This window comes from Nilaparvata lugens, chromosome 2 (assembly GCF_014356525.2).
Source record: "Nilaparvata lugens isolate BPH chromosome 2, ASM1435652v1, whole genome shotgun sequence".
Taxonomy (NCBI): domain Eukaryota; kingdom Metazoa; phylum Arthropoda; class Insecta; order Hemiptera; family Delphacidae; genus Nilaparvata; species Nilaparvata lugens.
The window spans coordinates 48,012,860-48,025,721 of NC_052505.1; the positions used below are offsets into that span (position 1 = coordinate 48,012,860).

At 34.2% G+C, this 12,862-nt stretch overlaps 1 protein-coding gene across 1 annotated transcript in view; it reads right to left on the bottom strand.

The window, feature by feature from the left end:
* Positions 1-12,862, bottom strand: part of LOC111049517 (cilia- and flagella-associated protein 57) — a 42,874-nt gene that overhangs the window by 5,237 nt on the left and 24,775 nt on the right. Inside the window, exons 8-14 of the mRNA XM_039420106.1 lie at positions 9,231-9,450; positions 7,760-8,077; positions 6,868-7,052; positions 6,239-6,338; positions 3,322-3,503; positions 1,510-1,804; positions 915-1,130 (exon numbers count right to left, since the gene is read on the bottom strand). Coding sequence (XP_039276040.1) covers positions 915-1,130; positions 1,510-1,804; positions 3,322-3,503; positions 6,239-6,338; positions 6,868-7,052; positions 7,760-8,077; positions 9,231-9,450 — 1,516 coding nt within the window. The remainder of the gene's footprint in view (positions 1-914; positions 1,131-1,509; positions 1,805-3,321; positions 3,504-6,238; positions 6,339-6,867; positions 7,053-7,759; positions 8,078-9,230; positions 9,451-12,862) is intronic.

Genomic DNA, 12,862 nt, shown 5'->3' on the forward strand with positions numbered 1-12,862 from the left:
ATAAAATGATTACGCATTACGACGCCCCATGATTCTCAGAGAAGTGATATTCAGAAGAAAAACAAATCTTCGCGATATTTCCAATTTTATCATGAAAGTTAAATTTCCATTAATCCTTCAACCTTCAACTCTGGAACTTTTTTAGCACTACTAGGATATCGGGGATGATATTGTACATCCAATTCTGACGTTGATTCGGAAATTTGAGAAAGTTGCAATTTTACACGATTTGGCAACCCTGTAATTTCTTCGGATGGAGGGCCAAGTCTCAACTCATTTTACACAGACTATAGTTGCTATTTTAAAAACTTAAGCAAAGTATAATACGGCCTTTGCGGTACAAGTGTATATTCATGTGTAAAACAATGATAAAACATGATTTAGAAAAACAAAAGCCAAGTTATAAAGTTTGATAATAATGAAATAATACTATATTGATTAAGTATGAGTTAAGGTAAACAATGTAAATAATTAATTACAAAAAAATTAGAAATTGACCGAAACATACATAAATTTTATTGTAGCTGAGTTATGTGATAGGTTCTCAGGAGAGAATTAAAAAAGATATCTATTTCTTGGTTCTGAAATAGTCAGTCTTTTACTATGGATGAAAATTCTTTCAAAGTTCTACTTCTTCTACCAGCATGTGGGATAGTGTTGAGAAGCTTTAGAAACAATTTGTTGTGGTGTACCAATACTGATGCCTTCTGCTAGCGAATGATGATTGTATTGTTAAATTTAACACAACAGGACAGGGAAGGAAAGAATACCATATACATATAATTTGAAACGTAGTTCTCAACCGATAATAGCATGACAAGAGAAAACTATTTAACTGAATTATTAGGCTATAAGCAATGAGTTTCTATTAAAAGAAAGGAGGTGACATTATCGCTTGCTGTAGGCCTACTCACCTTCATTTCTTCCTTGAGCTTGGTTGGGTGCTGAATAAGCCTCGACGCTGCCGCCATGTCGGTCGAGAGATGTTTCAGCAATGTGCGAATATCTTTGCCGAAAGCTATTTCGTCGTTGAGAGAGCGGGTTCTGTTCTCCAAAATGCCTTCCAACTCGTTGCCTTGTGATTTCAGCACTGCGTTCATATTCTGCATGTCTTCCATTTCAGATTCTAGCTACAAAGAAAATTGGTGGAAAAATATTAATGACAACAAAATAATAACCTATTTCCAATGTAAGTTTTTAAAATAGATATGCTTTCCATGTTATTTGAATGGAGTTACTTTTACTCCCTAGGGAGTTTATCTGGTTTTTAGTACCGAGGGCGAAGAAGTGACACTTTAGTATTATATTTCAGGGAGTAGGTAAATTAAGTATTTCAGACAGTAGGTGAAGGAAAAATTATTTGTAAAGCAGAAAGTCATTGCAAGAGATTGTTTTTCAGTTTTTCTATATACAAAGGTATATTGATACTGGGCATCGGAAGAAATTCGGTAATAAATAAGTTAATTCAACTCCACAAATTGAAATGTGGCTATGATAAAGCCCACTAACCTTGGCTATTACATCCTTTAGTGACTCAATTCTTTTATCGGATGGTTCAAGGGTGTCTTGGAGTTCACTGATTTTGGCACTGAGAACAGTTCTGTACTTTTCAAGCAAGTCATTCGTACCCTTAACTTCTAGAATCCTGCCCTCTTTATCACGCACTGAGTTGTCTTTTATCGCAATTTCTTTGTGGAGTTGTAATCTTTTCTTCTCCATTTTTTCTATTACAGAATTCAGTTGCAATAACTCATTTTGCAAGGTGAACACTTGATACTTCAGCTCCTCTATGTCCTTATGAGCTCTGCAAAGTAATCAACAATAGAATTTATGAAATTCAATAGAATCATAAAATATGATTCCATTATATTCCTTTCCATTATGTTTTTCATAATATACCTTCATAAGAGCATTACCTCTACAACATCTTTTTGTATATAAAGTCTTAAAGCTATTCTATGTCAGAGCTGGCAATACTGGTAAAGAGAATTTATATTACAGTACAAGAAGAATCACACAAAGAATGTTTCGTTTACCAAAAGTCAATAAATCAATTTTCGAACAATCGTTCCAATATGTAGCACCAAAATACTTCAATCAATTACCATACGAAATCAAATCATCTGAAAATATTAAGTACTTTTTAAAACTTTTAAGAGCTTGGCTAATGTCTTTCCAAGAATTAGTTTTTCTTGACGCAACACTGACATAAGTATGAATATGTTTATAAAGAAGCAGATACTAATAATATACAGATTGAACATTATATACATTTTTTTCTCTTTTCGATAATTAGAATCGTGAATAACACATGTGAGAAATATAATCGTAGAATAGTAATGGTTTTTTAATACATTCATATAAAATAATAATGAGACTGTAGCCTATATTTTTTGAATATTCAAGATAAATTGTACTGGTTGTATATTTTTGTTCACATTGGTTTGCAGACGTCACGGAGTGCAAGAGATTCTTAATTAATGCTGGACTGAAAAATCAATGGATTTTATTTTGTATAATTTAAAATCAAGTTATAACCATTATGTAATTAGATGCATATTATGCGTATTATATACGATGCATAACATGAAAAATAAAATTGAATTGAATTGAATAATTTTTTAGTAATGATGATTATTTTTATTTTTTCTGTAAGTTGACCACGAATACTGGTTAGAGTGGTCAACTTAGTTCCTACTTTTTTAAATTGTAATTTGCTATTTTTTTGTGAAAGGAATCAATAAACTTCATTTCATTTCAATAGCAGACACACTACACAAGTTTGATTTGTATTTTGAGCTATCCATCATTAAATATAATGATCGCATTGTATTCGATCAGGCCTGAGTAGGGTAGAAAAAATTATGTCATTCTAAACTGGAACACCTTATTATTATAAAGCAATAAATTATCTGTGATATCAATCACAATTTTAAAGAAACGAGATATAATAGCAAACGATAAGTGATAAAGAGCATTTTTTTCATGAGCTACGTATATCCATTGGCACAATTGATATAAATGAAAAAATACAATAATTAATTGAATTAACACACACAAGTACAATTCATAAATAAATCAATCCTAGAGGATGACAGTGTATGTTCAATGAAAATTTGAAACGTTTTCTGTCAATTCTTATATGAGTTAAATGCACTGCGAATCTAATAAATTGAATATTCATCAACGAATATTCTCTACATAATTAAATCTCTCCACAAGGTTACTTTCTTATACAATATATTTCCATTCTATTCAATCAATTTTTCGACCAATCATATATTTCATTGAATCAAAGCTACTATTTTCAATAATACTCACGTCAATATTTTTTTCTTCATAACACCAGTTTCACCTCTCAAACGAATATTGAGGTCGCGCTCACCGTTCAGATAATCCTCATATTTGTTGTTCAGTTCGACTATCTCCTTGTCCGAATCTTTCTCCATCTGCAGTTTGATCACTTCATGCTCATAGTCATTTTTCTCCATCGCCTCAATCATCTACGACGAAAAACAAACAACCCAGACAGGAACAATTATTATACAGAGTGTCCCACCAAGGTTGTAACAGCCGTTGACCATAGATTCTTCACAACATTTCTGACAAGAAATGTTCAGTAAACTTTTTTCCTATCGAACTTAGTTTTCGAGATATATAGATTTTTCGATATTTTCAGAATATGCCTACTTCCGGTCATTAAATACTCAATAACTCGAAAACTACTGGTCGAATTTCAATTTAAAGGGTATTGTTGGAAAGAGAAAAACATTTCAAACAAGATTGATATAATTTTATCTGTTGTTAGATATTTTGTAGTTTTTTATTAGGTTTTTTTAACTTGAAATAATGTTATTCTTTAGCTTTTGAATGAGTATGAATTTGAAAAGGTAAGTTCCATGATAAAGTGTTCAAAATTGCTAATATCTGGAATGAACACCTTCAAAATGATGAGGAAATTCACAAACAGCATGCATCAAGTGGTGATCTTAAGGGTGAAATCACCTGATTTCTCTCTGACAATATCCACAAGTTTTAATCAACATTTTAACATGATATGTCTTTTTTAATAACTTGCATTTTTCCTGTACCATAAATCCTGAATAACATAACAAGAAGTAGTGTATGTTTCAGCCTATTTCCAGTATAGTTTTCAGTGTGCTTTCCAGTTAATTGGCATAATTGATATGTATCAACTTTGGCTAGTAGAGAAGTGTTCGCGTTTATTATCATGAAATTAACCTTGTTTGAGTATTTGAGCATGTTATTGGTGTATGGAGAGTGTGGATGCAATAAAAGAGAGGCAAAGAGAGTATACAGAAGACGTTTTTCTGACCGAAAACACCCATCTCATAACACGTTTTTAAGATTGACAGATGTCAAGATGGTAAGGGCCTAGGATCAATTTCAAGGTACGAGAGACCCATCTAAATTTCTGAAGCTTTTGAGAATATTATTTTAAAGTATTTCGAGCAGAATCCTCGTTCCAGCATCCGGCGGGCAGCTAAGATGTTGGATGTTTCAAGAATGATAGTTCCAAAAAATATTGAAGAAGAATAACTTTCGACCATTCTATGATACCCCAGTTCAAGAGTTGAATGAACCTGATACTGTTTCTTGGATGCATTTTTGCCTTTGGATCTTAGCAAAAGATTGTGTTTCAAACATTTTATCGACAGATCACAGATAAAAGTACGTTCACATGAACTGATGCTGTAAATTTCCACAATAAACATACATGGACCTTTCATTTTCCCTGCAAGAATAAATGGTGAAATTATTATGGACTTTCTGGTCAATGAGCTTCACGAATTGATGGAAGATGTGCCTCTCAACTTGAGGCAGATTATGTGGCTCCAGTTGGATGGCTGCCTCCCTCATTATGCTAGAAACGTCCGTGGGTAGCTTGATAACAATTACGCTGGCCGGTGGATTGGCCGAGGTGGACCCGTAAGTTGGCCACCACGCACACCTGATCTTACTCCAATAGACTTCTACTTTTGGGGGGTTGTGAAAAGTAATGTTTATAGAGAACCTGTAGAGACACTCCAATAGACTTCTACTTTTGGGGGGTTGTGAAAAGTAATGTTTATAGAGAACCTGTAGAGACCAGGGAGGAACTGATTCTCAGAATTCGATTGGCGTTTAAAGTAATGAAGACATGGCCCAACGAAGTGAGACGGCAACTCGAAGCTTCATGAACGGCAACAGAAGTTGCATAAACATAAATATGGAGGCTATTTTGAATTCCTTTAAGCAGTGAGCATGATATGTAACTTGATTACCATCTGAATGATTCCCATCAGTTTTTTTAATTGTGTTATTCAACTACTTTGAATTATAATTCTATTTAAATAAATTTTGTTGGATCTTGTAAAAGTGTATGATTAATATTTTAAATAGCATTTAGGCTATAGAAAATAATGCAATAATCAGGTGATTTCACCCTTAAGATCACCTCTTGATGCATGCTGTTTGTGAATTTCCTCATTTTGAAGGTGTTCATTCCAGATATTAGCAGTTTTGAATACTTTATCATGGAACTCAACCTTTTCGAATTTATACTCATTCGAAAGCTTATGAAATGGAGAAGTTATTGAAATATTGAAACCACTATAATTACCCGGAGAAAATCGCTTTGAAATTTGACTTTGAATTATTAAAGAATAGCATTATTTCAAGTTTAAGCCCTAATAAAAAACTACAAAATATCTAACAACAGATAAAATTATATCAATCTTGTTTGAAATGTTTTTCTCTTTTCAACAATACCCTTGAAATTCGACCAGTAGTTTTCGAGTTATTGAGAACTTAATAACCAGAAGTGGATATATTCTGAAAATATCGAAAAATCGTTATATCTCGAAAACTAAGGTCGATAGGAGAAAAGTTTACTGTCAACATTTTTTGTCAGAAATGTCGAGTAGAATCTATGGTCAACGGCTGTTACAACCTTGGTGGGACACTCTGTATAATAGATGCATATTTGTCATTCTTTCCACTATCAAATTTATGGTTGAGATTTTTAGGGAATCTCCTATTATTTTCTTATAAGTGATTTCTTATAAGTGGTAATTTTGCTACTACTCTTGATTTCGTTTTCAGGGCAACTATACTGATTATTGTAAAAATATACAGTTTGGTGTTCTTGGAGACCGGTATCTTTCATAAATCTATTTTTTCTAAATTAGCTCTAATTATTCAAATACATCTTACATAGTTTTCATGATTTCCCGACCTTTTTTATTTGCATTCGTTTTTCATCCAACTTCTTCTCATAACTGGTCGAAATCTCTTCTAGAGCCAGCCGTTTTGATTCAAGCAGATCTTCGTAATTTCTGCAAACGATTCATAGGGAACTTTAATAATTCAAACTACTTCTTATTCAAAATTAGCTACTCAATAGTTACCTCCAACTCTAGTACTACAGTATTGAACAGAACTACAATTTAATATCAACGGTCAATAATAGCGATTCAATCAAATTGATCAATAAGTAAAGTGATTGGAGTGAATCATAGTCACTAATGAAGGCCGGGATCTACTTCACGGTCAACATAATATATGTTTTCTACACACGAAAACGGTTAAGAGAAGCTCACTCAAATTAAGCAAGAATATGACTTTGATTTGGGAATATAATCTTAATAATTAACACTCAATTTTGCGTACCAACAATTATTCAGCACCATATTGAAATTATTTTCTCTTTTTCTTTGTATATAACACTATTCTTTCAATTCAATTTGACTTGAAATTAATTCAATTGAAAATATCCACTTTACTTCAATTATTATTCTGTACAGAAAAACTATTTACAGTCTAGACATACGTTTCTAAAAACTAATGTAATATATATTACAGTACTTGTTGCACTTCTGTTGCGTTGATTCAAATAAGCCTTCAAGCTTAGAATACTTATCGTATTCAACAATCAGCTTTGCATTGTAACTAGATTCGAGCTTTTCAACTTCTTGTTCATTCTCCAGTTTGGTGTCGGCTATTTGTCTGTTTATCTTGTTTATTTCAATTGTGTGCTCTGTCTCCATATCCTGAAAAAATAATTTTTAGTCCAGGCAATGAATGCTCAAAAAAGGGTATAGAAGGAAAGGTTTGGGAGACAACTTTTTTACCTCGCAGTTCTGTTTAGTGTAGTAAGCAGGTGAACACATATAATGAGTCCCAACCCCTACACCCTGTGCTAAGGAGGTGGGGGTGGTTCAAAGGTACAATTTGTTTTTTTCACATATAACTCGAAACTGTATAATATTGAACTTGAGAATGAATATTGTAGGGAATTATGTAAGCTTTAATTTTGTATAGAACAATATGTCTGTACCTTTCGAGTTAACTTATATGCAAGAAACCAAAAAAGGTACCACCATTGAGCTTTTAAACCACCCCCACCCCCTTTAGCACAGGAGGTAGGGGTTGAGACTTTTTATATGTTCACCTCCTTACTACCCTGGGACTAACCTACAGGACTGCGGGGTGGAAGTCAAACTATTCCCTCTATAACCTTCCCTTGACTGGACTATGAAGTTAACTTGGAATTATACATACTTAATATTAAGAATACTAACAAATCAAATGAATGAATAATCACAATTTTGAACTACTCAGATGAATCCGTCCGATAATAATCGAGTATGTTAATCATATCTTAATGATTAGGTCTCATAATAAGAACAGAGAAACTCTCAGAAGTGGAAAATAGCAATCTATTCGGTCCTATGATGATAAGTGATGTTTTAATGACCTGATTTTTGTCTTTGAGCTGTTCAATGGTAGTGAGATAGGCCGACTGCAACTCATCCACCTCATCCTTGTGAGCAGTCTGCATCTGCCGGGTCTGGTACGCATGCTCAGTGTCCAGCTGCTTGATGCGCAGCGTCTGGTCCTTGATGGCTCTTATCTTGTCCTGCAAGTCGTCCTTGCTGATCAGAATCTCGTTGGAGAAGGTGAAGTTCGGGTCCATGTTGATGGTTTTGCCCTCGACCGCGGTCACCTTCCACAAGCACATGGTGCCATCCGTGCTAGTCGTTATCAGCATTTTATCGTCATAAGTCAATTTCATCTGCGGACAAGAAATAAGATTTCTCATTCAACACGAAATAATAACGTAATGATGAAAAATGAAATGATAATGAGGGAAAAGCCTTCTTTTCTCTAACCGACAAAGCAACATTGGAATAGTTCAAACGATAAAACTCAAAACAAGATAATTATCATATTTAATTCGTCATTTATATATCATATTTTATGGTATTGAAAATTATTGTATTGTTTGGAGGATGAAACATTGATTTCTTACTATTACCTCTGAACTTAGATCTATTCATTTGATATTTCCTATTCTAGAATGAATCCATAAGAAAGAGAATATTTTGAAAAAAAAACACACTCCGAGGTTGAGTGGTGCAGAGGACTTAGGAGCCCTAACTCCCCAAAATAAAGATTTTTTCATTTTCATATTGATAGAAAAATAGTTTCCAGGGTCTTTAATTTATAAGATATCTTTACACTTATCCCTGACACATTTACTCGACGACTTCTAAGACATTACATACAAAATATCAACTTAAAATAGATTCTATATTGACAAGACCCAAGGAGGGCTATAAAAATTGCATTTAGGAGATCATGAGGTCATACTCCGGTTAATAAGAGGATTAGGCTAATTTCTTCGATGACTGATCTGTAACTTATGGTTTCCCCCATAGTGAGGAAGCCGAAGATGATTTGTGTGTAAATCGATGTAACTATCAAGTCTACGATGAAGAATATTCTTCAATGATCAAAATGAAAATGCTAGGTTGTAATAAAGATTAACGTAATGATGATTGATGTCACATTTGATTAAGACAACGAATCTGTTTTGATATTTTTATCAAATCATTATTCGAAATTCAATTAATCATTACAGACACTATTCTTTAAGTACTCTTGTTCACATTTGATTCCAAATTGCAGTAGTACCTATCAGATTTCTTACTAAGTTAGTAATGCATTTTATCTATACGGATTTTTTTTTATAAATTAATAAGTTCCTTTGCATCTTCATGCTCTCCATAATTTATTTATTCTATTCTAGAATCATAGTATGATTACTTCAGTTTGACTTCTTGTGGAATTTCTATGTAAACTTTGAGATAATGAAAGGTTCTCACTACTGTTCTTTAATAACTAGATTGAAGGATCAGATTATAGCTGGACAGAGAAATCAATACCTTCAAAATTCGATGATTATGCATTTGAAAATTCTGATACTCTGGCGGATGAACCCACGGAAACCTGACAGATAGCACTGATCCATTGTCCCCAGCAACAAACATCATTTGATCAGAGCGAGACAGAACAATGCAGTCGAGCTGTGTTTGCCTGATGTCCACTTCTTTTGCTGTCTGTGAACAGGGAAATACATTTTCCAATGAAAATTCATGGACATTTCTATGATATTATGAAGTGGGAGTTTTTATGCAGCTACAGAACTTTGTTGTAAGTTGGTTTAATGGTATATTAATGATAGGCCTACTTAATTTCAACAAAATGTAGCAAAAAACAGTCATAAAATAGTGAAAAAAGAGAAATAAGAAAAGCAAGGAAAGAGCTAGGATTATAAAAATGCCTGTTCATCATCCCAATCATCACCCAATGGAAAGCTTATCCCATTACCATAAAAAATTGCATTGCCACAGTAATATTTTTCATAAAGACTTTTCTTGCTTGGAATAAATATAAAATTCATAATACTGTATACAGGCCAAGGAACAGGAAATACATATAAAAACTGTAGTTTGTTCAGGGAGCCGAGAGACGATGAAAAAACTATGAGTGTGGAGAGTGGATCTTGGAGCAGCAAGACCGATTCACAAAACTTACAGAGTGGGAAATGAATAACTACATCAAGTGATTCACTGTGAATAAACACTTTGTGAACTGGCATTTTATTATTTCGGCAATAATTATAGATAGTTGAAATAAGTTATCACTTTTACAAACTTTTTTCACACAAGCCGATCTCTGGGCGTCACGACAAAATGTTCACAATGTCCTCCGATTGGCCGATTTATCAGTACGTTAACCTAATCAGCCAACAAGGACATTTAGGGTATCGTGTCCGCACGAATATGAAGAAATTGGCTGGGTCGGATTTGGCATTTTGGCGCCCCAAGGTCCATAACTTTTCACCTCCTATTCTCTTTCGAGAAACTATTTATTGAACGAAATGAAATACTATGCTAATTGATGAAGATAATATTACTAGTAGTTCTGTGAACGGTAGACCAGTTCGCAGTTGTAAACCATAGCCTCCTCTAAGACTGACTCCATCAGAGTAAATTATGTCCTGTCCTGTCGTGTCGGCGAGATATCGGTGTGAAAACCGCTAATGACTGTTTGGGTTTGCGTATCGACAATACGAATCATCTGTTGTAAACAACTACTTTCACCAAAAGCTAATTTCCTACAAGACATACTGGCAACTGGTCAGCTCGAGTTGAAAGCAGAGAAAGGTCGAGAGGAAGTACTATGATAATTTCTGCCGGTTGCACAAAAGACGGTTAAATTTTAATCGTGGTTAATTCCGCGAGAACCAATCAGAAAAGCTGTATTTTCAAAAATGCCTTCTCTGATTGGTCCTCGTAGAATTAATCACGGTTAAAATTTAACCGGCTTTTGTGCAACCGGGCCTTTGAGTTATTGATCGCAAGCGACATTGCAATTAATAATACACTCGACAGCTGATTTATTATGAATAATTCTATAGTCTGATTTTTACGGTAATATTTCACCCGGAGTTTCAGAAGGAAACTCCTTTTCATTTCATATTATCCTTGAAATGCAAAATTTCAAGAAACCTTACATATACATCGAAAAAAATATTCCTGTTAAATTTCATGAAAATCTATTGCCACGTTTCGACTTAAATGCGGAACAAACATACATACACCTCCTATTCGGACATTGAAACGAATAGAACAAACATGGTCGCATGTATGTATACATGAAGAGAAATGCGAAACCGTCGACTTGAATCTTAGACCTCACTTCAATCGGTCAACATTATAGCGTTGTATCTTCATATATCGGCAAATATTGGACACATTAATGTATGTGCCAATTCTTGAAAAAGTATATAAAATGATATCTTTTTGTTAAAATTTACAATCTTTTTGTTAAAAGCTACAATCCTACCTTATGTCTACTGATTCAGAGCACTGGCTTGACGATAATCAAGATGAACCTCTTCCCAGAGTAGGTACATATTTTTACTTGATTATGTCATTTCAATAATGCTCCATTTTTGCCAACAAATAATAATATCGAGTGAGCTTATTGGTTGGAACGCTTGTCAGAGTTGTCCAGGTTTCACCTGAATAAATTCATTATTCTTGGACGGCGGGAAACTAAGGCCTCACCGTGTACATTCAAAATATAGGAGTGATCCGAGAAAAGCTCTAGGTCAAAAAAGGGATCAAACCCAGGACCTCTACGCTATGAAGCCAGAAATAAACCACTTGGGAACCTATTTGGTAACTTACAGAGAGATTGGAGTAAAGTCTCCAGGGGTAAAAATGGTTTCGAACTCAGGACTTCTGAGCTTTCAGCCCATTTGGCTGCAATCACGACGACAAATAACACATGTTGTTGAGATTATCTTATTCAACGATAATAGTAGTTTATACAACAGTTTTATAGAAAAGGTGTTTAACGCATGAGTTGGATGTAGAGTTAAGATGCGAGCGAACGCGTGTCTTAAACATCTCACGAGTGCTTCAGGCCTAAATACTGTGGAACCTGACTCGACCTAAGGGTCATTTTTGTAACTTATATTTTAATTAAGGAGCGGACTCACCGGCTTTTAAGCTTTTGGTCCCTGGATAGATATGCCTCAGTCGGTAGAGCAGGTACTTCAGGCTTTTGGAATCAGTCTTTTCACACCGCACGTAATACATCACGGCTTAATTTTCTAATGCATCACGATAATTCGTCACAGCCAAGTTCAACCGCACACTTCAATCGACAACGAGAGAGGAGAATGAAAAACAACCGGGCTCCTCCCAAGTTGCCGGGAAAGAGTACCGTTACAACGAGAGATAAGGCCGATACTTCCCCAAAGTTATGGAAGTGAGGGTACCCTCAATTGACAAAGATAGAAACAATAGTCTCCACAAAACAATATAAAATCATGGATCAGAGGGGAACATAAAAAAACACTTTTCCGAAAGAGGATATAATAATTATTGAAAATATAATTCTACATAGACATTCACATTTATAATATCACATAATTGAGAGAGAATCTTTATTATATTAAAGCTGCTTGAGTTGGAATAATAGCTGGCTGGCACCTTATCTTATCGATAGTCGCTCACTATCTATCAATTCGAGCTATGCCAGCCCGCTTACGAAATGTATTGTCACAATACCATATAAAATTGTTGTACACACTATTTTATTTACGACCTCTAAAGAAAAGTATCGCATTGCTGACACACTTGTTGTAAGATTAGACATTAACCAACTAGTCTCTATGATGAAAAGATTGAAATAACAATAGGTGAAAAACTACTCAGAGAGAGAGAGAGAGAGAGAGAGAGGAGAGAGAGAGAGAGAGTGAGAGAGTGGATAGTAAACTTTAAATACGGGGAACAAGTCAAATTGAAAACTTGACGCAATGAAAATTCTACGTACTGAATACTTGATAAACTGAGATCTTGACGAATTGAAAACTTAATAAACTGAGAATTTGACGAATTGAATACTTGACATACGGTACTAAAAACTTGATTTACTGAAACCGGCTGCTAGCATTTATTTATTTACAATGCAAATTACACTAATGTAATAACATTGGTGG